Below are 26,980 nucleotides of genomic sequence, written 5' to 3'. Positions count from 1 at the left end.
ACAAACAAACTGGACATCACTGCGGATAGAAACTCCACCTGGGATGGGACGCATTCCAAGCCTCAGTATTGTTATCTTGTTAGTTTACAAGGAAGCCAGGTAGAAAACCCCCATTGCACCCAGGAAAGAAATTGCATACCTAAAGAAATTCCTTCTAGAAAATTCTTAGTGTGTATATATTGCCCTCCTTTCTTGTTCTCTTAGATTTCTCCAAGGCAACTTGTATTGTAACTGCATCCCTGGTTTATAAATAAAGCCAGTGACAGCGGCCCTCACCGCCACCACCTCAGAAAGAATGCTCTGTTAGTGACTATGACGTGGGATTTCAGCTTCAACTAGCCAAGCTAAACCAGCAAAAAAAAAAAAAAAAAAGAAAAAAAGAAAAAAAACAAGAGAAGGGGCCTCAGTGACAAACATACAGGATGTAAAAAAGTAACACCCTCTCCCAAATCACCAGGTCCATATGCCTCTGCCCAGAGGCCAGCCTAGCTTTCTCAGTCAATAGGATCCCAGGACCATATCAGCCAGAGACTCCCCTGAGCCTTTAATTAAGTGTGCTCTGTCCAAGGACACAGACATTTAGAATCTCATTAGCAACGGCAAGAGTTCCTCAAACTGAATTTGACCTGCATGCTGTTGAATACTCTAGCACGAGAACCAAAGGCTGGACTTCTGTCTGAGCCAAAGCAATCCCTAAATGCCAATGATAAGTCCTCTGATCATTCTCTATGAATCACAGGGAAGGGGAGGGATAGGGAAAGGGGCATAAGAGACAGCCACAACCCACTCTTTCTCATTAAAACCTTTCATTTCCTGTGGGCCTGGTGGATAAGAAACGCTTCAAGCCCGGGATGCTATCTCTTTTTATTTTCCTCTATCAGTATCTTGATACATCATCCAAAATGAAGAAACAGGCGGAGCCACATCGCTGTTCCTTGGTTCATTTTTCACCTTGGGGATTATACCTGAATTTCAATTTCCTATTGAGTCTGTTTGTTTGATCCCTGGAAATTGAAATGTAGGCACCAGCCTTGGATGAAAAATTAGTCATGCGGCTTTCACCCCAAGCGCGCACAGCTGGATGAGAGCTGAAAGGAAATTTGAAGGAAACGTTGACAGTTAATTTAACAGACTCATTCTCTTTGGATCACCTTGGGACTCCTTGTTGGTCAAGGAACCTGTAAATCAAGCTGGTTCTGAATTTGATGGAAGAAAGTCACTGAGACCGTAACGCTAGAGCTGCAGAGGCGATCGACGAAATGTTTCCAACCTTACGCTGACGGTCTCTGCCATCCTCTGGGGAAAATGCCACTTAGATAAAACTAAAACCCACAATAAGGCTTGCCTTGGAGAAAATGGATGCTGAGAGAGCGCTTGGTGGTGGTTACCTTGAAACAGTGCACCTGCTAACTAGCTGGCAATAAGAGAAATATGATCCCCAGGCTCTCTGAGGATCCCTGGGGTTGTGGTGGTGTCTAAAACAATCTCCTTTTCCATTCTCCAGCATTCTCTACCTCTTAAGCACTGTTCTTTCTGTCTTCTTTTTCTTGTAAAACACCATAGAATTTAGTTATTTATTACATTTTATAACTTTTTGTCCCATTCCTGTATATGGTGGTATTTGTGGTATTATTCTCTACAGTAGCTTGAAAACCTAGAAAAATTATTGACTCATTGTTTTCACTCAGTAAATACAGTAAATGATTTTCGTAACTGAATGAATGAATGAATGAATGAGCATGTGTACTTGCAAGGGAAATGCCCCATGGAATTTTTGTTTCTCTCCACACTCTGTTTTATCATCAGTGTGATAAAAAATGTCACCTGCTGTGATGGCCACGCAAATCTTTTGCTTCCTGCTCTACGCTGAGTAGGAACTTCCAATGCACATGGTGAATTGCCTCACTGTAAAACGCTGATCTCTCACGCACGTTACATTAGCTTCGGGGCCTCTGAGAGAGATAAAAATTACACAGAAATAACCAACTCCCATCAGATTTCTAAATGATATCCTTTGTTAAATGTCACCTGCTACACCCAAAGGTCTTCCAAATAACGAGAGAGCAGGTGCTCATACTTAAACATCCTGCCCGTCAGAGAGCGGTGTTGTAATAAATTGATTAAACACATGTTCTTGAGAGGGGGCAAAAAGATACTTCACATATTGCTATTTTGCATGCACCGAAATAAACAAATGCCAATTTCTTGCAGGCCTGTTAGCTCTATCACAATAAAAATATCTGTATAGAAAACAAGATTGCTAGAACTGGAAAGAAGAGAAAAACCACCTGCCTGCTAGATGAGGTGCTCTAACAGCCTAGAATGGCAGGTTTTGGAACCCGAGATTGAAGCAGGGGCTGTGTCCTGATTATTGTCCATCAAAGCTGAAGTAGCCCGTGATAAGTTGTTTGACTTCGCTGAGCTCAGTGTCGCTGTATATGAACAAGATGACAACACTTGTAGGGGGAGGAAGGCTGCTTGTTTGTTTCCTGACTGCTCAACCATAAAATAATCACACAGAAACTATATTAATTAAGTCACTGCTAGGCCCATTAGCTCTATCTTCTTATTGGCTAACTCTTATGTCTTAATTTAACCCATATCTATTAATCTATGTATTGCCATGTGGCTGTGGCCTACAGGGTAAAGTTCTATCTGGCTCCATCAGGGCTACATGGCTTCTCCCTGACTCCATCTCCTTTCTCCCAGCATTCAGCTTAGTTTTCCCCACCTAACTAAGTTCTGCCCTGCTATAGGTCCAAAGCAGTTTCTTTATTCACTAATGGTAATCACAGCATACAGAGGGGAATCCCACATCAAACAGTCAGTTGTCATGGATAGTGGGAGTATTGGAAAGAGAATGAGTATACATCATCCTGGAATCTTTTGTGGGTTTACCAACAGTATCATAGCAATAGTACCGCGTCATCTAATGATGTCTTTTAATTGCATGGAAGAAAGATAAAATGTGTACAGTACTGATAAATAGAGTCCGTCTCAAAGAACAGCAGCTCAACAAAATTCTCTGTCATATGTGACAGCAAGGAATTTTATATATGATTGGTTGGCATTATGGGGGAACGGCCATCATGACTGTTTTATGATTAGTTGCTATAAAAACCATGAAGTTAAAATATTTACATTGTGGAAGCTTCAGAAAGCAGGCCAGTATTTTCTCAGCAGGCTTTAGCTGTATGCTTGGAGGAACACGAGCACTGTTTATCCTCTGTGCATGTTGGAGGCGCGTTAAAATGACAGATTGGGGACAGGTCAGAGCAAAAATGTGACAGAGTCGAGCTAAATGGACTTCTGCAAGTCTCTCCGGGACATAACTTTCTCAAACGGAAATATAACAACTCTAATTGTACCTAATCACTGTCCCATCATGTTAAGCCCAGCGTTCGGAGATTCCTGCAAAGGGCTCTAATGACGACAAGGAGACGCCAAGGCTGCGAGTGTTATGCATTAAAAGGAGATGTGGGCTTCTCTTTGCTGGAAAATGACAGATGACCTAGGCAGGCATGTCATTTCCTATTTTGTGCTTTCATTTTTCAGACCAAATTGCACTAAACCACAAAACCATCGTGTGTCCCATGATCGATGTCATCGACCACAATCACTTTGGGTATGAGGCACAAGCTGGGGATGCCATGCGAGGAGCCTTCGACTGGGAGATGTACTACAAAAGAATCCCCATCCCTCCAGAGCTCCAAAGGGCTGATCCCAGCGACCCTTTTGAGTGAGTAGCAGCTGAGAGAGGGGGGAAGGGAGAGAGGGCTGGTGACAGGTGATGTTTCTAGTGTGTCAAACTCAGGACCCATGAGGACAATTATCTCTGATGCAATGTAATAAAACAGGTGGTAACAATATGCAAAACACCATAGAAAGGTCAGACCTGTAAGCTATAGTAGATTAAAATTACATGCTATGCTAAATACAGGGATCACCATCTTAAATGTTGCTAAGCATAAGGAAAGGTGTGTGTTGATGAAAAGAGCCAGAAACACATATCCTTAAAAAAATTACAAAGAGACTGCATGCTCCACTTTAAGATTTTTTCTTCTGATTTTCAGGATCTTTATGCTTTCTGCTTTCCCTAAAAGACTGTTCAAACTGACCGTTTGTTCTTCTTTTATTGAGAATTAGTGCAGAGGTAGGAATCAGAGCTTGCATCTATATTCTATACCCTGTTTAAAATGGTTCACTTTTGATGAAAGACAGTCCTCCCAAGTACGTATTTCCATAGTTTAAAATGGGATAATTCCATTAAAAACAAACCCAAAGTAAATAATCAATTACCTTGTTCCTAATTTAAGTACTTGTAAAGAGATGAACTTACAATAACCCATTGACTGATTTCTGTGGCACTGAAGCCTGGCGATGCTAATTGTGGACTTGAGAATTGTACATTCCAAGAAAAAGATGCAGGAAGGCTTAGTTGAACAACTACCAGTACGATTAGAGGTGACCAGTGAAATGGTCCAGTAGTTAGCACAGAGATTTCCAGTGTGTATTACAGCTATTCCAGTCTACACCCCTTGAGCACTAAAATCTTTATCATTTTAAAACTCTTGTATGTTTTTTTTTAGTATGTGACAAATATCTGTGGTCACAGCTTTTCCCACTCTGTAGGAATCCATTTAAGATGCCTTAAAATCGATGCTGTCTTTTCATCAATAATAGAAGCCATAAAAGTTTGCAGTAGGAAAGTTACCAAGGACTAGTGCAACTTTGGTGACACTGACCATTTGAATCCTAATAAACATTTAGCAATCCCCAGGAAAACGTTTCCTCCAATTCAAGTCTCTGCAAAGATGACATCCTGGAAGAGTGAAGAGGATTTGAGAAGTCAATCACTAGATAAAGTAGGAGAAAAGGAGAAAAGCCATCTCTTGTAAAACGAAACACGGTCATTAACTATGCAGCTCTTCTGGAGTTGGGATTTCAACCTCTCAGATTACTGGAAAGTGTTTGGAAAGAATAATGAAGGGCCTTTATTGCTCTCCCATATGCTTTGACCAAAGTTCATGAATATTCAGAACTGCTATAAAAATGTATAGGGATCTATTTGAAGGACTTTCTTACGAACATCAGAAGCAGACCCAGCAGAGAAGGGCTTCTCAGATCTCCCTGAGGGTGGCCATCGCGAAGCTTTGTCAAAGGCTCTTAAAGTAGGATAGGTAAGTGATGAGTTAGTACATAACTTAACAAGCTTGATTTAAACCTTTTCTCAGGTGCACACGTGTATGTCAAAGCATATCATAAGTCACAAACGCAGAAAATTTTTATTTATCAATTTCCTAGTTTGATAAGTAAAGATAAATAAGATAAAAATGAAAAGTTAAAAACTTATTGAATTTTTTTTAAAGTGGAGGGAGAGGCTAGGTCTTAGTTGGGGTTTCTATTGTTATGATGAAATCTCATGGCCAAAAGCAAATTGGAGAGGAAAGGTGTTTATTTCATCTTACAGCTTATAGTCTAGCATGCAGGTGACTCGGGGCAAGAACTCAAGGCAGGAACCTGGAGACAGGAAGTGTTTCTGAGGTCATGGAGGTGTGCTACTCTGCTGGATAGGTTTATATCAAATTGATACAAGCTATAGACTTTTGAGAGAAAAAAACACATATGATTTTTTTTTTAAAAAAAAAAGCCTTCTTAAAGTTGGGCTGTACTTAAGCCAATAGAGCATTTTCTTAGTTAGTGATTGATGTGGGAGGGCTCAGCACATTCATTGTGAGTGGTACCACCATGGGTGTTAGGATTCAGGCATTATGCTGACTCCTATCACCTGGCAGGATGAACCCAGGCAGTACCCTGGGCAGCCCAGGGTCCAATGGCTGCTAAGTCATTATGTATGCAGATACAAAAGGTCCCTTTAAGAGAAAAGCTCCGCCCATTCCCTCTCTCTTTTCCCCACTGCTCTTCTACACTGGTCCCTGCCTCTTCCTCCTCTTCTTTCTCTCTGTATTCTCTTTTTCTCTTCTTCCCCCATTTCCTTTATCTCAATAAAACTCCCACATAAGCTCTGCCTGCATGGCGTGTCTGTCTTTCACCGTGTGGCCCCCTAACCCCCCAGGGTCTCTCTCACACCGGTTTATAGCAATGGGTGAGTCATCCTGGATTCCCTAAGAAACCAGGCAGAGCAAGTCATGAGGAGCAAGCTAGTAAGCAATGCTCCTAAAAGATCTCCACCTTAAGTACTGTCTCCAGGTTCCTGCTGTGTTTGAATTCCTGCCCCAACATCTTTCTATGGTCAACTACGATGTGGAAGTGTAAACCAAACAAACCTTTTCCTCCCCAATTTGCTCTGGGTCAAGGTGTTTCATCAAGCATTAGAAACTCTAGGCCAGCTGCTTACTGGTTTGCTCCACATGGATTGAACCTGCTTTTTTCCACCTGTCTAGGGTTGGCACCACCCACAAGGGGCTGGGCCCTCCTGCATTAGTCATTAATCAAGAAAATGCCCTACAGATGTGCCAATCGGTTAATCATGTAGAAATGTTTTCATGATTAAGATTCCTTACACGGCTGGATAGATGGCTCAGGGGGTTAAGAGCACTGGCTGCTCTTCCAGAGAACCCGAATTCAATTCCCAGAGCCCACATCGCAGCTCATAGCTGTCTATAACTCTGGTTCCAGGGGGGTCTGATGCCCTCATACAGGAAAACTTGCAGGCAAAACACTTATGCATATAAAATAAAAGTAAATAAATTATTTAAAATAGAGAGAGACTGCTTCTGTCAGCATATTCCCTAGCTTACGGTGCCATTAAAAAAATTCCTTCTTTCCAGATGACCTTGTATGAAATTGACATTAAAAACTAACTAACACAGGATTGCAGACAGAAGAGCCGCAAACACCACAGACCATTTCTCGGATGGCAGGTGACAGGAGACTCTCCATAGCACAACTGTTAGTATCCAGGTCCCCGTGTCTGAAAGGCTTGGAATTATCCTTCTGATGGCATCCCAAATAGTGCAATAGACACTCGGTGTATTGACCTTTCACATCGCTTCCACTATGACAGCAAAATGAGACCCTACTTTCAGAAACAATGGGATCGAACGTCCTCCAAAGGGCACTCTAAAGCGCGAAACTGTAGGATTCTCTGTGCCAGCACTGACAGTGGAATTTTCTGTCAGGCTGACCCTGACTGTGGCCATCACAATATCAAGCACTCTTGCTTAACCCTGGCTCTGACAGAACTGCTAAGTTTCAGAATGAGATTACCACTCATTCCTATCAACCACTTAGGTGGTTTGCTATCCTGTCAGAAATTGCCCTGGTCTATTGAATATTACTGTCTTTCTGTGTTAAGTCCCTTTGATGCCTGGGAATGCAGACACTTTAGCCTTTTGTAATAAATGTAAGTTCCAGGAGGTGTCCACTTTGATCTTCAAAACGGCATTTGCCTTCCTAATAACAAAAGAGCGGTTACCCAAGCACTCAGAGGAGCGAGCGTATCAGCATTTCCATTATCGCAGCAGTCACCGGAATGTGCTCATAAACAGACACGCTTCAGGCTAAAGCTTGCTTCTGTAGATGTGAGAGTCTAAGATACCCGGCATGAATGCCGACTATCCATACATCTCTGGAGTCTTTCATGTTTCAAGGGGCTGTGGGGATGTGTAGCTTTCTCTGGGAGGATGGGCACAGAAACTAGCACAGAAACTAGAAAGGTGGGCAGAAAGGGGCTTAAGGGGAATATGGAAATTCATTGCAAGCCACAAGACCTTCCACACCACGCATATGCAAACCTTATCTTCCTGCAGCAAGTCTATCAAAAGTTCTAAGGCGATAGAATTTGTTTTCTCTTTTAGTTAGCCATTATTTGTGTTTTCAGTACTGTGTTTTTCTACTTGCAAAACTCATAGAGTGAATGGGACATGATCAGTAATATTAAAGAAATAGATTACACTGGACTAGAATTTTAAAACACTATACTAATATATAAGAATGTGTGATTTTTCAAACATTTAGTTTCAGTTCAAATACATACATGATCCTGGGGTGTGGCATAAATAGCATTTCTTAAAATAAGCTACGAAACTCAGAAAACTCAAGATCCTCAAACATCCTAAACTGAGAAACATGATCTTCAGTAATCTCAACAGTAAGGAAATGGTTCTTCATGCTTCGCTTGAGCACCAAGAAAATGTTTCCTTGGTTTGAAAAGAAAAATCTCAAAAAAGTGTCAAAAAAAATGTTGTTCCTATAAGAGAAAGTGCAATGCTTAGGGTTGCAGTTACTATAATCCAGTCATAATTTGAATTGATTGGATTGGACTGAACTGGACTGGGCTGAAATGAGCTGGAACGGACAGGAATGGGCTCGGTAGGACTGGATGTAACCCAGGAACACTTGGTCTTTGATTAAAGAACACACAATCTTGACTCTTTCTGGGAACTTACGTAATGGAATGGAATGCTTTTAGAGGGTTCTTGTTATCAGTGGCTTTTGGGTTTCCTCATTTCTGGGTCATCTTGAATGCGGAGCACTTAGGAAAGTCATCTTCCTCTGTGTGACAAAATGTAAGACGCCGCTGTAGCTTTTAATGACGAAGGGGAAGCTGTTCATTTACTGTCTGGCCACCCGCTTGCCTCTTCAGCTTTACGTTAGCATCTAAGCATTTAGAAAGGACCAGGAGAAACAGTCTTGCCCCAGTTCCTTGTCAGCTGAAGCAAGCACTAGATAATACCCCAGATAGAGTCCTGCCTCTGCTTGAACTCATCAAGAAGAGAAAGTTGCTGCCTTGAAAGACAACCCATTCCAATGGACTTACTGACTGAAACCTTTTTCTTTGCATGAGAAAATCCTGTCTCCTTGATCCGAAATTATCCTATTTGAGGTGGAAAGAATGTCTGAACCTTTTTCAGCCACAGCTATCAACAGTATCTGAAGGCAGCCCTCATGCCTCTTCTTTTCCAGGCTAATGTTTTCTCTTCTCTTACTATGTCTAGAATCCTGCTTACTCACACACACACACACACACACACACACACACACATGCACGGAAGTGCGTAGATGTGTATAGTTGCGTATAAGGGTGTATACATACCAAGGGAAAAAGCCATACACTACAAATATTGTTTATTACGCCTTAGTACACAGGAACAGAAGCTGGAAGTCTGTTCATACAGGTTCATAGACTGGCCTAGAAATGCCTAGCTCTTGCTGTGACTCGCTGCCAAGCATGACAAGTTTGGCACTTCAAATACGATAGATTCCCCGAGGGTCAAAGAACTGTGAATAGAATCTTCATGGGCTGTTTCCGTGACCACAAATGGAAAGTAAAGCCCATGCTTGAACTGATTAAATACCACCTCTGTCAAAGGAAGTTGTTTTCCCTCGCCACAGAAAAGTAGAATGCCTTCTAGAAATGTCCTAACAGCATCCACCTCTGTTCCTCAGAAGAGACTATAAAACTTGTTGACATTCTTTGAAATATGAGAGCTACATAGCACAGGCCTATAATCCAGCACTTGGAAGGCAGATGCAGAGGCTGAGAGTTGAAGGCTAGCCTTGGCTACATAGAGAGACCCTGCTTGCAAAATGAATAGGGTGTGAAATAATTGATATTAAACATTATACGAAGGACAGAGTGTACCGGGTAACACATACAATATTTTGGTCAATTTATAGTTAGATGAGTATGGTTTCTATCGCTGTGATAAACGCTATAACCAAAAGCAACTTGGGGAAGTACTGGTTTATTTCTTCGTGCATCTGTTAGGTCACAATACATCACTGAGGGAAGTCAAGGCAGGAATTGAAGCAGGGGCCATGGAGGGGTGCTGCTTATGGGCTTCGTCCTCATGACTTGCTCGGCCTGCTTTCTTATACAACTCGGAACCACATGTCCAGGGTTGACACTTAGCACAGTGGTACGGACCTTTCTACATCAATCATCAATGAAGAAAATGTTCCCACAGGCATTCATACCTGTCACTGTGATAGGGGCATTTTCTCTGCTCTGGCTCTGTCTTCTCAGATGTCTCTAGGTTGTGTCAAGTTGATAAAAAAATAATCCAGTACAAAGAGAATCAGAAAAAGACTACAAATCATAAATTCATCAAGCTAGAAGAACTGTTAGTGATCATTCGGCCTCTCGTAGAAAACCATGAAGACTCCAGAGTCTACACCATGTATTCAGTGCCCTGAGTACTAAATTCAACAGCTACCTCTAGAGTCTCAAGTTGTAACTCCCATTTCTCTTCTCCTCTCTTTTGTTTTACCATGGAGGTGGAGATGAAATAACATCTATTACCTCCAGGAACTGGCCTAGGACATTTATATAAATCGCTAAATTATTTATTCCTATTTCAAGATGATAAAATAATTCATCCCATGCATATTTTGGATGAGATAGCTGAGGATTATAAAGCAAATACAGCAAAGCGGAATGAGAACAGAATTAGCAACGCCTTTTATTTCGTAGGAATTTCAACCGTGCTTTCTTCTTGGAGAAGATCAATACTCCAGTATTTATTTAAAGAGGGATCACGTGGAAGTGACATTGAAAACAACATTTTCAGCAGAGTACCTACCTCCCTAAGCACAGTAATGTGCCTCTCAATGGATATTCCAGGGCCAAAGGCCTTTCTAGCCATCACCAAGAGCATAAGCAGATCCTGTTTTAAAACCCGTTTGGAACATTGAGTTAGACCATCATTCCAGGACTACAGCTTACAGGTTGATAATACATTTTCAGCTGTGTCCAGAGTAGGGGTCAAATGAGACTAAGGATTCAGCCAACCCTGTCCTCACAAGGCCATGAGGCTCGCCAGCCTACAGCAAAGAGTCTCCTTCTCCTTGGTGGGCTGAAAGCCTCGCTTTAGTCTTGAAAAGAAGAGAACAGCCAATTGAGGCTCAGCTACTTGGTGCTCAGAATGAAACATAAGCCTTCTTCAGTACTCTTGTGACTTCAGGATGGGACGCTGATTTCAACACTCTACCCTGGAGTTGGAGCGACTTGGACTTACTTAGAATTTGAAAGTAATTTCTCCTACTCCAAACGTTCTGTGTGAGTTTTGGCCCAATATTAATTATTGTAAATTAATCAAAATCAGCAAAGCATGAAATTGCCCCTTCCCAGTGGCCACTCAGACTTGTGGAACTGTATGTTTTGTGTGGAATGGAAAACGTGGCTGTGGGGCCTTCTCCTCTTTCTCCTCTACACTGCTGTCACCTGCCCGGTTCGCATCGAGCCTCCTTAAATCTTGGAGTTTAAGAAAGGAAGAAAGTTTGCTTTATATCATACTGCTCAGGCAAGTCACACAAATTACTCTGTGATCTACAAGTAATAGTTTGCAAATCTTGCTCCCTTTTCATCAAAATAATAATAATAATAATAACAATAAATTGATACATCTAACTATCTTGGGTTTTGTTTCCTTGGCTTTAACCTCCTATCACAAAATTCTGTAGTATCAACGTTTAGAAACTTTTTCTTACTTCTGAGAGGTGTCTGTGAGTGTCGGGGAGTTCTCTGGGTATCGGAGTGTGTCTCTATATGTGTGAGTGTCAGTGTGTGTGTGTTTCAGTTTGCTTTCCTGTTGCTAGCCAAAAACAACTTTAGGAAGAAAGGGTTTGCTTCATCTTAACCTCGAAGGTCACAGTCAATAACTGAAGGAAGTCAGGAGCAGGAACCAAGGAGGAAAGCTGCTTCTGGTTTGCTACCCCTGGCTTCTTCAAGTAGCTCTTATCTATAGCCCAGACCCACCTACCTATGGCTGGCACTGCCCAGTACACTGGGCCCTCCTACATCAATCATCAATTTTATTTTATTAAAAATTTCCGCCTCCTCCCCACCTCCCTTTTCCCTTCCCCTCCCCCCACTCCCCACGCCCCACTCCCTCCCTCTCCCTCTCCAGTCCAAAGAGCAGTCAGGGTTCTCTGCCCTGTGGGCAGTCCAAGGACCTCCCCCCTCCATCCAGATCTAGGAAGGTGAGCATCCAAACAGGCTAGGCTCCCACAAAGCCAGTCCATGCAGTAGGATCAAAACCCAGTGCCATTGTCCTTGGCTTCTCAGCAGCCCTCATTGTCCACCATGCTCAGAGAGTCCTGTTTTATCCCATGCTTTTTCAGTCCCAGTCCAGAATCAATCATCAGTTTAAAAACTGCCCCATAGACTTGCCCACAAGCCAGTCCGATCAGACAATTTCCTAATTGAGACTCCCTCAGGTAATTCTGGCAAGTGTAAAGCTGACAGGTTTTACTAACTAGGAGAGGTGTGTGTGTGTGTGTGTGTGTGTGTGTGTGTGTGTGTGAGAGAGAGAGAGAGAGAGAGAGAGATTATTTACCTTATGTAAGTAAACTGATTATAACTCTTTTTCTACTTTGACAAATAAGGATAATGGAAAACAAAAAATATTACGTGGCTAACACTCATAACATGAAACAAAAGCCAAGAGTCCAATTACTGTCTTCCTTCATTCAGACTTCAGCTCTTAGGCTTAATCAATAATCCCACAGGAGTCCAATCAGTGGCTGCTTTCATTCATTCAAACTTTAAATGCTAGGGTTAATCAATATATATTTTTTTTCCTCTCCTGTGAAGAGAAGCCTAAGCTACATCCATTAAGGGAAGTAGTTTTGCCAATTAGTGTTAGATAGTGATTCACAATAATAACAGCAGGAACAGACAGATTGCCTCATCCCTATACTGTGTCCGTATTGTGAAGCCAGGCTGCAGCCAATGGATTGAAAATGTCATCTTTCATTTATTTGCTAATGAAGGGAAATGTCAACCATACCAGCTTCTGATCTGTTTGTAAGATCTCATTCGATATTTGACAACCACAAAAAGACAAAATATTTAGAAAAAAGTACTGTCACACTTCTAAACGGTGTCCTCATTCACAGAGAGCAAGAATAAAGAACCAGAAATGGCTCGAGTGCCCAAAATCTAATCAAAATATTGAATAAAATCAATCTTTCTCAGAAGCCTAGATGGAGAACACACTGAAGATTTTTTCTTTAATGAAAAGTAAAATGCTGTCTCATTGACAGCGCCAGTCAAAATCAGAAGAGTTAATTACCTACCCCTCTTGAGAGATCCCTTCCCAACCTTCAGCTCAGGAGACCTTTTTGATACCCTGGTCTCTTCTCCATGGGAGTCACAACTGATAATTGTCCTTCACAAGGGAGTAGTAAAGATCCCTCTTCCCTGCTCAGGTTGGTTCTCCAAAACTGATGTTTGTATTCCTCCCTCTCCCAAGAAGGGTGGTGATTTCAGGCTGCATTGGGTGCTCGCTCTAATTCACCCCTTCCGTCAGCACACAGACTAACGTTACCAAAGTCTGTCCCTAAATTAACACTTGCCACAGTTATTTTTCTGATGTTCACAAGATTGTCTTTTGTTTGTCCTGGTCTTTCAATATAATATGTCTGTGTTCCTGGGACAACATTGACTTTGAAATTCCCATTGTGATTTCTAACCACGTGGTTTTAGAATTTTTTAACCTTTTTTTCTGTTGTCTTTTGTTAAGGATAAATTATGCTTGTCTGTTACACTATTTAAAAAGAAGATGAGTCTAATCAATCTTCCTTTGTCAGAGTTCTCTTTCACCCTGGGTTCTAGTCCTTCAGGACTACTGTCTCAGTGGACTTCCAGAAAATCTTTTTCATCCCTACCCAAACCTTACCTTGGCTTTTATTCTAACTATAACTGAATCTTCCTTGGGTCCCACATCCTGGTACCTTGGACTTCTCTCATTCCATCATTTGGCTTCAGTGTTCACTAGTTCCTCCACGGAAAGAGATGATCCGAACTCTGCATCCCACTAAGCTTTCCATTGCTGTGACAAACACACCCGAGTTCACCAATTGACGAGGAAGAAAGTTTCATTCTGACTCATGACGTCTATGGTTTCAGCTCACCCTCATTTGACTCCATTGTTTTGGATTTAAGATCACACAAGTGCACCTTGACAGGAATATTGACCGATGGACCCTATTCTCCCGAAGGCAGCTGAGGCTGTATGGTTCTTATAGCCCCCTCAAGAGCATGTCCCCAGTGATTTAACTTCTTTCTTCTAGGCTCCATCAACCAAAAGATCAATCATGCCTTAAAAGCATGAAACTGAAGACCGAGTCTAAAACTTTTAGCATGCATTCCAGATGCAAACAATGGCATCAAGCACTCCCTCAACAGAGTCAACCAACATTGTTATCCGCCGTACCATCCAATACTTATCAACAGAGATAGAGCAGGCTCCCCATGTCTGAAATCCTCAGAGCTCACAAACTAATTTGGGAATTACTTTTGTTGTCTGTTGCCATTTTCTTGCAGACATCACCTGCTTTGCTTTAAATTCCAAGATTTGTGTCTGTTAGTCTAATATCTGACAGCCATGTGTAATGTCTGTTCCCCACTGGGTATGTGACTTTGTCCACAGTAGTTCCTTGTCAGGGCTGATTGATAGGTCCTGAGTTCTATGGCATAATCATATTGGCCTTGTACTTCTTCATTATGGCTTCATGAACTTCTTTTCTGCAGTTAGCTAGGAAGGAAGTATCCGTGAGACCACAAAACTATCTCAGCCCCCTTACTAGTTCTCCACATGCAACATCAACAGTTACTCTCTGTGTCATAACCCGAACATGGTAGACTTTTAACAGCACTGTCTGCCATTCAATCAGATGTTATGTTTGCTTGCAGAAGACACCAATACAGATGCCAAACCAGGTCTATTTGAGGTTATTTTGTCACCTAAGGCTTCATTGTTAAGCTATCTGAGCCAGATCTGCTGTTGCTATTTCTCTTTTTAATTCAATTCCTTTCTCTTTTTTCAGAATTGATGCTGGAATGTAAACTCCATAAGGGCAGGGTTCTCTTCCACTCAATTTATGCGATGACACATTGATAGCACCTCGTGTCTGAACTTAGCAGGCACTCAATAGACATTTATTAAGTGGGTAAAATAAATGTGTAATCAGGAGAGACAGTGGTCAGACAAGTTTGTCCATATTTGAAAAACATGACTTTTTTTTTTTTAAGAAAAGGACACCAAATAAGAAAACTACTGTGGCTAGCTGGAGCACAGTTTTGACAGGAAGTCACCCACAAGTCAGGCTATTTGTATAGATTGTTACAGCAAAGAGTTAGAAAATAGAGGAGGTAACAGAGGCCATTACCTTGTACGTAAAAGAAAAAATGACTTCTTAAAGTTGTTTCTGTTATGAATGACAATTAAGTTCCTTTTTAAACCAATCCCCAGGTGATAGCATCTTTAACAAAGAAGCTAGGGCTAACTAAGGTCATACAGTTATCTATTAGCTTTATCGTGTCTAAACAACACATTCTAAGACTCTGAACCTGACTAGATTCTAGCTTGTCAGCTATTTCAAATTATTGTTACTATTAACAATACATATTATTATTACTCTTTTCACGTGCCAGACAGGCTCTGTACCCCAGCGAAGCCTTGGTTCTTATTTTGTTTGGTTTTGAGACAGCCTATTCCCATGGAGACCAAACTGGCCTTGATCATCCCGTGATCCTCATACCACTATCTCAGGAATGCTGCTGTTTCTGCATCCAGTCTCCCTTCAAAAACTCTGCAAAGGAGGCACATGCATGTAAATAATTGAAGGAAGAAATATACAAAGCCTGACTCTGCTTCCACGTTGGATCTTTTGCAGTGACTAGCATTCACTGAGGATCCCATGCAGCACTGAGATTGTCCTCAAAGACAGAGGCAAACTCATAGCTATGGGAAATAACCACCTCTTGGTGCAAATAAAGATGACTGAGGAAGAGAATTGTAGTATTAGATTACTGGGACTGGGTGTGTGGTTTATTCTGTTTGCTGTGCTGGTTATGTATTTGGGTCTAGGAGCTGTATGAACAAAGAAGCCCTGGGACCAAGGCCATTCATTGTCCCTTCCTTCAAGGCAGTAAGCAATGGCTATGACACCAAACGGTAGACACAAGAGTATCTTCTTTATATTTTAATTTATTTCTTTTTTATGTATTAGAATGCTTCTTGGAATTGGTGCACATGAAAGTAGATCTGAGGAAACGAAACATGTGCCTTTGTCTCTTGAAGTGCCATTACAGTTGATCCAAGTGGACTGTTGCCTGGGGAAGGTGACGTAGCACGAGTCAACGAAAGAAAGATCCACCCTAGGAGTAGTGGAAGAAGGCATCAGGCTAGCTGAAAAATGGAACGAAGATGGGTTCTCCAGGTGTAACTTTCTGATTCAAGGCTGGCCCTTGAGGCATCTCACATCTTCCTCCTGTTTGCTGATTCCTTCTCCCATCAGTAGGAACTGAAATGAAAAACAAATCTTGGCCCTGCTAATCGAATTCAGGTCAATCAAGGCAGAAGATTCAGAAAGCCAGCATCTCCCAGACTAGGACAATTGGTTAGGAAACTTTCTCATAGCAATCCGGAAGGGGCACATTGTAGAGAAAATTGTGGGAAAAAATGAAAAGGAAGGTCAAAATATTCATTTTGACTAATAAGAGACTAATTATATCAAGAACTAAAAGAGAAGAAGCAGGCCTGGAAGCCATGTACCTGAAGCTGAACAGGAGGCGGGAAGCTGTGACTAGCAAGAGGGAATTGTTCTGCCTTTCAGAATGCCGATGTGCCACCAGGTCACCTTTCCCTCCACACCATAGCCTGCCCTTTTATCATTCCACCAGAGAAAAGGTTAGGGAAAACTTTTTTAGGCTTGTTATGTTTTCCCACTGCTTAGTGCAGCTCCAATAACTAAATTTAATGTTTGTAGTAAGAGAAACTGCCCTATGGAAAATAATGCTAGTATATACAGTGGGCTTAAGAAGAGAGTCATAAATCAAATGGCATAAGTACAGCTTTGCTCTGAGACCTTGACGATGACTCAGAGCTCCGCGCCTGCTCCTGGGCAGAAGGCAGAATCAGGCTTAGGCAGGCGGAAGAGCATGGCGGATTTCTGCTGCCATACAGAGATGTGTTTTCAGACTGCGTAGTGCTCTGCGTGTCAGATCTGGATGTAACTTGGATGAAAAGAATTTCTGTGCTGCACGCTCAGTCTCAGAATTAAAGTGCTGAGTGCCGCTCCTACCTGGTAGCCCCAGAGCTAGCACAAAATGGTACGTCCTCCATTTTGAAATTTTCCTGACTCAGCTTTAGCTGCAAAACCCTGCGGCTCATTAAGAGGTCCTGCCACAAAACACTTAAACAGTGTTGATGAAAAGCTGAACACATGCTTTTCGGTTTTCAGCCGTAGCAGGAAAAAAGCTGTGCCGTTTAAAAATGCCGGCTTTCTGGGCTGTCCTGCCAGGGCAAACTCTGACTGTTTGAGGCAGGAGGGCCGGCTACCGAGAGAGGATTTGAGTGTTGTCTGTTGTAGCTCGCTGGCTGGCAGGGACCTTGCAGCCTGTACCTCAGCCATGAGACTAGAAAGCTAAGGAATGGACTGGATCTAGCTGGCAAAGCCACACCTTTAGTCCTACTGATATTGCTTGGCAAATTAAAGGCTCTTGTCATCAGAAAAAGAGAGATATACAGTAAAGAGAGATTCAAAGACAGAAAATTTCTGAATGGTTTAAAGTGTGTTAAAAATATATGCAGACTAAAAGTTAAAATTCTTAAAGCAAACTTCTGTGACTTCAAGGTGTGGTAGCACACGCCTTTAATCCCAGTGCTTAGAAGGCAGAGATAAACAGATCTCTGTGAGTTCAAGGTGTAGTAGCAAACACCTTTAATCCCAATGCCTGGGAGGCAGAGACAGGCGGATCTCTGAGAGTTCAAAGACAGCCTGGTCCACAGATATACGCTCAAAAAGCAAAAAGTTAACTTAGGAATGTCTCAGCTTAGATTCTTAAGCGCCTAATGATTTAAAGGCGCAAATCAAAAGTGCTCCTGGATAGTAAAAAATTGCAGATTCACAATAGGACAGATTCAGACCACTGAATGAGTCACACTGTTGGATGAATGTACGTAGGCTTGGGAGAGAGAAGAAAAAGAATATAGAGAATAAAGTTAATGGTTAAAAAAAAAAAAGTAAAAGTAAAGTCTTTAAAGAGACAGAATAAAGTAAAGTGATAGAGTAAAACTAAGCCGCGTAAAAATGAAAAATTCACAAAGAGTCTGGATTATGTACATTGTGTTTTCTTTAAAATTTTTGACTGTGAAGGAGCTAAGTACAGAGAGACATTTCATTATATGGGCTGCCAAGTGGAACCAGAACGGATATCATGAGGGTATGATTTCAGAATTTGGATCTAAGGATATGATACTTTGGAAAAGAGATTCTTCTTTTGTTTTCACAGAGGATCAGACCTTGTGGATTGCATTTATCCCGATTTGGTATGATGGACCACGTCCTCCTGAAGGGTTGCTGTGAACATCTTCAGAAAATTGCTTTGCTCAACTGCCAACTGAGATGAAACTAGCACACAGGTTATACCATGAAAGACCTAATTAACGACGCCCCCATTCAGCAGGAAGCAGTTTGGAGAGAAAAAACTGCGCCCATGTTCCCAAATATTGTTTATAAATGTTCTTTTACATTTAAAGGGGGAAATGATATAGGTATGAATAATTTGCATTGATAGAGATTTAAGGTCAATTTTGTTATATGTATGAATGTTTCTGATGTAATTTTTACTTGATAACTGTTTTGTTATATGTAATTTTGCTATGTTAAGGTTAAAGCCTTCCTTTTTTTGTTTAAACAGAAAAAGGGGAAGTGATGTGGGAGTGTCATATATCAATCTGTTGATTTCATTGGCTCTAAGCAATAAAGAAACTGCTAGGCCCATTGGATAGGCCCACCCTTAGGTGGGTGGAGTAAACAGAACAGAATGCCGGGAGGAAGAGGAAGTGAGGTCAGACTCGACAACTCTCCTCTCCAGAGCAGACGCCTTCAGAGATACGCCATGCTACCCGCTCCAGGGAAGACGCACGCCATGCCCCAGCTCCGACCCAGGATGGACTTAGGCTAGAATCTTCCCGGTAAGCGCACCTAGGGGCGCTACACAGATGATTAGAAATGGGCCAGAGCAGTGTTTAAAAGAATACAGTGTCCGTGTAATTATTTGGGGCATAAGCTAGCCGGGCAGGAGCCGGCGGCTGGGGTGTTTGGGGACGCAGCCCTGCCGCCGCTCCTTATTACAACACAGCTTCCTTTGTCTCCATCACAAGACTCCACACAACCCAAGGGTACTGTTACCAAGGCAAGCAGCAAGCTTGCTCCAAACATCCAGGACCCTGGGCAGGAGTGCAAATGAAGACCCAGGCGGCCCATGCTTATGTATCTTATAAATCTTGATCTTATAAATCAAGTCAGCAAACTATTGAACTTTGCTGTATCCTCCTATCTTGATAAATATCCTTGTGTAGCAGCCTAAAGGGCCAGATTCACAGGCAGGATCTTTCCTTTCAGCTCTGTAGCTGTTTCCATCAAGGCTGGGGTGGAGTTGGGCAGAGGGCTCACTGTTCTTTTCCTTAGGCATGTCCTGCCTGCACAGCAACAGCCTAAGGGCCCACAGTGGTAGAAATCAAAATCTACACATCCGACTCTATCTAGAAATCATCCACCCTTCTGATCCTTCTGATCAGACCTAAGGGTATAAATTCTAAACCAAAAGAAAACACCCCCTGCTTCCCCTAAAGAAAAGTAGCAAAAAGTCCTAAGCCTAGGAACAGGCACAGCGGCATTTGCTTACAAAAGGTGTTCAGCTTCCATAGACCACATGACTTTAGCTCCTAGGCCTACTCACTGGAAGAAGGGAACATCCACAGGAGAGCAGATCACTGGGGCATCTTTGCTTGAACTGAAGTCCCTTACCTGGTAGTGAGCCCTACACTATCTTTGAACTATATTCTGTCTAACTATGTCACTTTATGCCACAACTTCGGAGTTTAGCACCTATGACCGAGACCTTCTAGCTCACAAAGAAGCTATTTCCCATCTGATGGTTTACAGAAAGTGTATTATATAATTCCATTCAAAATATGTAGCAGGGGACTGGCAAGATGGCTAAGCAGTTAAGGTGAGCATTGACTGCTCTTCTAGAGGACTTGGGTTCAATTCCCAAAACCCAAGGTGGCTCACACAACCATCTGTAACTCCAATCACAAGGAATCTGAGGCTTTCTTCTGGCCTCCTCAGGCACCAATCACAAATGTGGTGCACAGACATACAGGCAGACAAGATACCTGTATATAATAAGCAAATAAATAAAAGTGTTCAAATATACATGTAGTTCACACAACAATGGTAATCCCCATTATTCCTCATGGTAACAAAGCTATCAAACACGTTACTGTGAATGAAGTTATTGTTCTTATTGTGGAGGGGAGTGATGTTCAATCTTGTGTTTCATTTTCTCTTCTTCTGTAATCCTCTTGCCTTAGCCAAATGAATGCCGAGATTACAGATATGCACTCCCAGGCCTGGTTAAGATGAGGGGTTATATGTCTCATCTTGTCTTGTTTTAAGAATTTAAACTCATCTCCCTACATCTCTTGGGAGCAGTGAGACCCCAGATCCTGAATTTCTTGTAAACAACTTGTTTTCCCCTGATCTGAGTGCCTACAGCTGTTCTGACTGAGCATGAGACCTTCTGAAGTTCCTGATGGCAGGAGAGTGGTTTCTGGTGGGTTTGGCTGGGGCGTGGCTATCTCTATATAATCTGCCCCTGAACACAATAAAGGGGGCATTCTTGGGGATTTTCTATCAGTGTTAAAAGGTCTGTGCGTGTCAATCTGTCTGTACATTTGTGGGTGTGTTCTCAACCTCCAGTTCCTTGCCCAAAGCTCGCGAACTGGGTAAAAGCGCTAAGAGCGCAGACACGGGGGCACGGTGCGCGGCAATTGGAGGTACCCACCGAGATACGGGCAACATCCTGCATTTAAAAGCAAAAGCAACACCACCCCAAAAATACAGTCATGCCTTGGTGTCAGGAGAAATTAGGTCCAGCTTCCCACACCACACATCTGCACACAACAATCTGCAGATGTTCAGGTCCCTTATGTATAATAGATGCTCACATACAATCCACACACGTTTTCCTCGATCCTTTAAGTCATCTTAGGCTACATACAACACCTACTACTACAAAAACGGCTGTAGAATTAATAATTATACTGTTTAATTCAAAGGATGCTATAAGAACAAAGTCTGTGTGTGTTCAGAAACAACTTCTTGTAATATTTTTAATATGTGGTGGCTGGTGGAATTTTTAGATACAGGACCCACAGTTTCAGAGGGCTGTATACATGTTCATTGTAGCTCTAAACTTGGTGTCACATATGATTGAATTCTATGTTTGTGTGTTTTCTTTTCTAAATTGCCATGCTCAAATCTCCCCCCCTTCCCACCCCTCTCGGTATTACATCTTGATGCTAGGAGCAGTCACAGAGGGGTCACCTGCTGATTTATCTTTCTCTGCTGTCCTCAGCTGGACTCAAATTGAACGTAGCAGATCTTTTCTAGGAGACTCTTGTCCTCACTGGACCCCTTGATGTAGCGCTCACAACTTTCACGTCTCTATCCAGTCTCTTAGTCCTTGTGGTCACCTCTCCTCTCCCTGTGCCCAACCTATGTTCTCAGTTCTTGTTAAGTTCTCATCTGGGAGACCCAGTCAGATGATCACGCTGATTCCTAGCTTTGGTTAGTTCAGCCACAAGGCATGGAGTTTAATGCCTTCACCTGCATCATCTCTACCCGCTGTTTGGTTCTCTGTCTTGTTCTCCTACTCAAGTGTGTGGGAATTCCACACACAGGCAATTCCACATGGGGCCACCTGGAGACCTCATCTCGGGCCCAGTCCACCTCAGCACACTAGGCGTCCTTCTCATTCCTACGCGTTGACTGTTGTAGAAAGCATGTTACTCAGAGGTGTGACCTAATCATGGATTCCAGCCAGAATTGGGAACAATGCCTCTATTCTGAAACCTTCAAACTGGTCTAAAGCTTTAGTCTCCCTACCATATCTTTGCTCCCTAAACTTTATAAAAGCAAAGTAAAACCCCTCCAAAACTGATTCATTAGAAGCAATGGACCCTTTCTCTCCTTCAACAAACCATCTCTCTCACAAATGAAACTGTTTTCAAGGACGCTATTTTGAAGGCCAAGTAATGAACTCCATTCCTATTTTGGGTGGTACCTGCCCTCCATGTCTCTAAAGCAACAGTTGCTTGACTGTCTTTTGTAGGCTAAGACTGCCTGTTTGTTTCCAGGCCGCCAGACCCGAATAAAGACACAGAAACTGTATCAATTGCAACACTGTTTGGTGAATAGCTTAGGCATATTTCTAGCTAACTCTTACATGTTAAATTCACCCATTTCTATTCATTGGTGTATCGCCACGAGGGTGTGGTCTACAGGTAAGATTCTGGCTGGCGGCTGCCAACTTTCTCCTTCAGCAGCTACATAGCATGTCACTGACTCTGCCTACTTCCTCTCTATATCTCTGTTTGCATTTCCCACCTAGCTTTGCTCTTCTACTAAGCCATTGACCAAATCAGTTTCTTTAATAACCAATGGTAATAAAGCATATTCATAGCATACAGAGGGGAATCCCACATCCAGTGTCTAAAGAGAAAAAGCCCACACAACAAGAATTACACAGAAGGAAAATCTCACAAATAATAATTTCTTGCAAACTATATTATCCACTATGCAAAGTTCTTAATATATATAATATTTTAATTGGTACATACTGATTATACATAATATATATACATTTATGTATGTGTATATATATATATATATATATATATATATATATATATATATATATATCCAATATTTAGGACAGACATCCGCCTCGCAGACATTTAAAATAGATTATGGAAAGAAGGCCCTCGATAGATGGCATGAGTAATTGGCTGAGTGGGAGTGAAGTCCAAGCTGGCCGTCTGGAGGAGGCCCAGAAGGCACAGCAGGAGGATGGACCAGCGCCTGGATTCCTTTCCTAAGGCTGTCAGGGAAGCACCACAACTAGGCAGACCGACACAATGGATTGCTCATCAATCGCAAATGCTGGAGTCATGAAGTGCATAACCAGGTGTCAGCCAAGCCACGCTCTTCTGCTGCCGAGGGGAGTGAGTGTTCGCACCTCCTACCTCCTCACGGCTGGGTGCGTTCCTTGTCTTGCGCACACACGGTTTTGGTTTCTGTGTCTCTTCCCATCCTCTCTACTCTGCACGGGCATGGAAGAGCATGAGAAAAGTAGGAAGAGAAGAGAAACAGATGGAATACAAGTCACCATCCACACAAACACAACCTTAGAGGCTGAAGCAGACGGAATAAGGAAGAAAACCAGAGTGAGACCCGCAGAAGCAGAGACCATATCTTCCTGCCTGAGTGAGCCCCCATGGCCTCACTCCGTGGCACTCACAATAGCCCCTTAATAAACAGTTGTTAAGTTAGAGAGTGAATTAAGAGTCAGTATTTTCTGGCATTTGATTAATTTTGTTTGTTTGTGGCCTCATTTTTTATCTTTTACTTTGATTTAAGATAAAGTCTCCTGTAGCCCAGGCTGGCCTCAAACTATGTGTATAGCCAAGGTCGACCATGAACTCCTGCCCCTTTTGCATATACGTCTCCGATGCTGAGGTTCAGGCAGGGACCACCATGCCCACCCACCTACCCTGTTGTCCATTTTTAACCAGCATGAAGAATAAATATTGATTAGAAAATAAATCCAGGTGAGGAGCCACACAAGGCAAGATTCTTTTTGCCTCTAGAATGAGAAAATACCTCGAAGAAGTGCAAATATCTTTTTTATGCACAAGTCATAACTTTAATTTTTAATTTTATCTGAGCAGTATACCACTAGGTGACTTTTCAGAGAATAAACCAAGGAAAGTGTCTTGGAGTAGCAGGTCTCTAACTTGCCCGTGTGCTTCCTACTTTGGCCCTTGGTAGCGACGATTTTAATGATAGCATTTCCTGCCAACTGCTTCCTTGCTCCTCCTCGTTCATGTCATTTGTCCTGATCTGATGAATCCTTCCTTCCAGTTGTATTTCAAGATTTCCCTGGAAGCTATGCAAAGTTAAGCAGTTTAAGGGGCTACATTAGAGAAATCTAATTCTGCCAAGAGTTCAGGATCCAGAAAAAAACTACAATTCTGCCTAGCTGACATAACTCTGTGAAGACAGCATTCCCATAAGTGGGAATTTTTAGAATGTTCACACACAACATAAACATACCAAGTCAATTCACAGGAAAATCAGAATCTCAACTAGATCTACATTATCGCCCAGATAATTTCATCTTAATTCGCTTACTACAGTCAGTGAAATATAGTAACTAAAATTAACTAATATTAGAGTTCTGAGATGGCCAAAATATCTGGAAGGAATTTTTCCTAAAGGCTGACTTTTGTTTTGCCCTTAAAACACACGCCAGGGGTAAAGGAATTCTTACTCTCACCGGAGCCAAACCTCCTTATTGAGATAACACGAGTTCATACCCTGTAGATTAAATCTTTAGAAGGACTATTTTCAATTTAGAATTATTGTAGATATCTAGCTCAGAATGGGATGCCTATTACCGTGAAGCTGAAAGGATGCTAAAATAGTCAAAGCAGCAGTTTGCTCGAGCCTTTGTTTGTGTTATGCCGCCACCTGCTGGAACCAGAGGTGAATCACTCCAAAGACAATATTAACAAAAGGTCATAATACTTTTCTCCAATGAGGTTTGATCCCTACAATTAATGCGCATCACAAACCCCGACGGGGGACAAGATGAGTTCCAGAATACCTTGAGCTGAGGGAAGATGAACAAAGCCTCTTTGTGGCATTGGCACTGGTGAAGTACTGGCAAAAGTCCTCAGCTCTTCTCGGAGCCCCTTTGAAGGACTGCAGCGTGGGCGTCCACTGTAAAAGACAGGGGGACAATGGAACGATATAACAGATCATGAAGCAGTTCCTAGTTCACGACCTGGATATGAAGAACAGTAGCAATAGCAACGACAGAATCCTCTGAACACAGACTTCTGGATTTGCTCCTGTTGAAATAATGGACACCTGAAGTGCATTCTGGCGGGAGCGGGGAGGGGGCCGCTGTGGTAATGTGTCCTGATCTAGAATCTGAACTCAGACATAGGATGACACAAAGCCTTACCTCAGCTCAATCTGTCTAGTGACGCAATTCCACGTGCTTCATTCAAGACTGAAGTGGATGTTGAAGAAAAAATAAAACCTCCAGATTGATCTGCCAAAAAGAACTGGATCAGTGGCAAATTCAGGGAAGGAGTGGGCCAGCCTCAGAGAGCTAAGAGTTTGACTACAGCCTGATAGCACTAGAAAGAGAGAAGAGAAAAGAAGAGGAGAGGGGAGGAGAGGAGAGGAGAGGAGAGGAGAGGAGAGGAGAGGAGAGGAGAGGAGAGAAGAGAAGAGAAGAGAAGAGAAGAGAAGAGAAGAGAAGAGAAGAGAAGAGAAGAGAAGGAGGGAGGGAGAAAGGGACAGGGGATGAGAAATGAGAAGAAGGAAAAGAAAGAGGAGTTGTGGAAAGAGATGCAGAAGAGAGAGACAGAAGGAGAGAGGAGAGACAGAGAGACAGAGAGACAGAAGGAGAGAGGAGAGAGAGAGAGAGAGAGAGAGAGAGAGAGAGAGAGAGAGAGAGAGAGAGAGAGAGATTGCAGAGGTAAGTAGCTTCCAGGGCAGTGAATAAGAGAAAAGAGAACTAGGTTCCAGGACTTTGATACACACTGAGTACCCTCCTCCAAAATCTGAAGGCTGAAGCCCAAATCTCCAAGGTGATGGCATTTGGAAGTGGAATCCTTTGAAGATAACTAAATCATAGGATGGTGCTCCCATGAGAAGTGAGCACCTCAGTGAAGAGATGAAGGTACCAGAGCACTTGAAATGAGTCTCCCGCATGAGAGTGCAAAGACCAGTGCACAGCCTGCTGCTGGAAGAGTCTCCCAAACCTTCCTACCTGTCACAATCCCTGCAGACCTCCAGAACTGCAGGGAGCCAACACCGAAGACAGGTTTTCAATCTTTGTCTCTCTTGTACTAGGATTTTAAAGAGGGACAGAGGGACTGTTGTACCACCCGTTGTCATTCAATTTAGTGCTAACCTTTGGAAATATAACTAATTAAGTCCTCCTAATGGGTTGGGGCACTTAGAGGAAAGCTGAGTGCTTGGTACTTCTTCTGCCAGACCCAACCCTAATCCGATAGCCTTTGCTGTGGCAAACTGAATCACCACCATTTTTTCTTGTGATACAAAGTAGCATGACTGTGTGGGCTCAAAATTCCTTCCCTCTAGACTTCCCGTTTGCAGAGTCCAACTCACCTGGGCCAAGTCCCTCGGAAGCTGGTGTCTGCTAGAGTGTAAATCACACACAGGATTGGACTGCCTGGAGAGAAATGGGACTCAAATGCGCTGCCAGTAGAAGAAACGAAAAGAGACTCACCTTTGGAACAGCTGGACCTGGTGCTTACACACCTATTGGACTACTTCCTTCTCTGTTTTTACTGCTCCTATTGGGGTTCAAGCTCAGACTGTGCGTTTCTCCTGAGCAGGAGAGAATTGCGGCCACCGGCATTGTCCCATGCCAGACAGCTATGTGTTCACGAAGAACTAGAACAATTCCATCTTCAGAGAGAGCAGACACCGCTTTGCCCTGAGCACCAATAAAATGCCTCAGAAGAAACATTTGACTTTGTCCCAGACTTGATCAAGGCCACCCATGCCCCAATTAGTCTACCCAGGAAAGGAACTGTGACTGACAGCCCTGCAGAACCCCACAGAGGGTGTGTGTCTGTGTGTCTGTGTGTGTGTGTTTGCACGTGTGCACACGCACCCGCATGCATATGATGCATTCGTGTAACTCTGGGCCAGTAAAGTATTAAATGTACACAGTATCTGGACACAAGACCAAGCTCTGAGCTGAATATATGGATTCCAGTTTGCACACACTTTCAGTAAATCCAATTTTTAAATTAAAATGTCCAATATCTCTTCTCAATAATTCTGGAAACCTTGTGTGAGCAGTTGGCAGGAAAAATCGCAATTTAAG

The 26,980-nt window shown here is 42.6% G+C and overlaps 1 protein-coding gene across 1 annotated transcript in view; it reads left to right on the top strand.

Moving 5' to 3' along the window:
• Nucleotides 1-26,980, top strand: part of Galntl6 (polypeptide N-acetylgalactosaminyltransferase like 6) — a 1,064,237-nt gene that overhangs the window by 893,839 nt on the left and 143,418 nt on the right. Inside the window, exon 7 of the mRNA XM_075986809.1 lies at nt 3,556-3,739. Coding sequence (XP_075842924.1) covers nt 3,556-3,739 — 184 coding nt within the window. The remainder of the gene's footprint in view (nt 1-3,555; nt 3,740-26,980) is intronic.

This window comes from Microtus pennsylvanicus, chromosome 9 (assembly GCF_037038515.1).
Source record: "Microtus pennsylvanicus isolate mMicPen1 chromosome 9, mMicPen1.hap1, whole genome shotgun sequence".
NCBI classification, from domain to species: domain Eukaryota; kingdom Metazoa; phylum Chordata; class Mammalia; order Rodentia; family Cricetidae; genus Microtus; species Microtus pennsylvanicus.
Note: the sequence above shows the minus strand (reverse complement) of the source record. Positions and strands in the feature narration are given on the sequence as shown.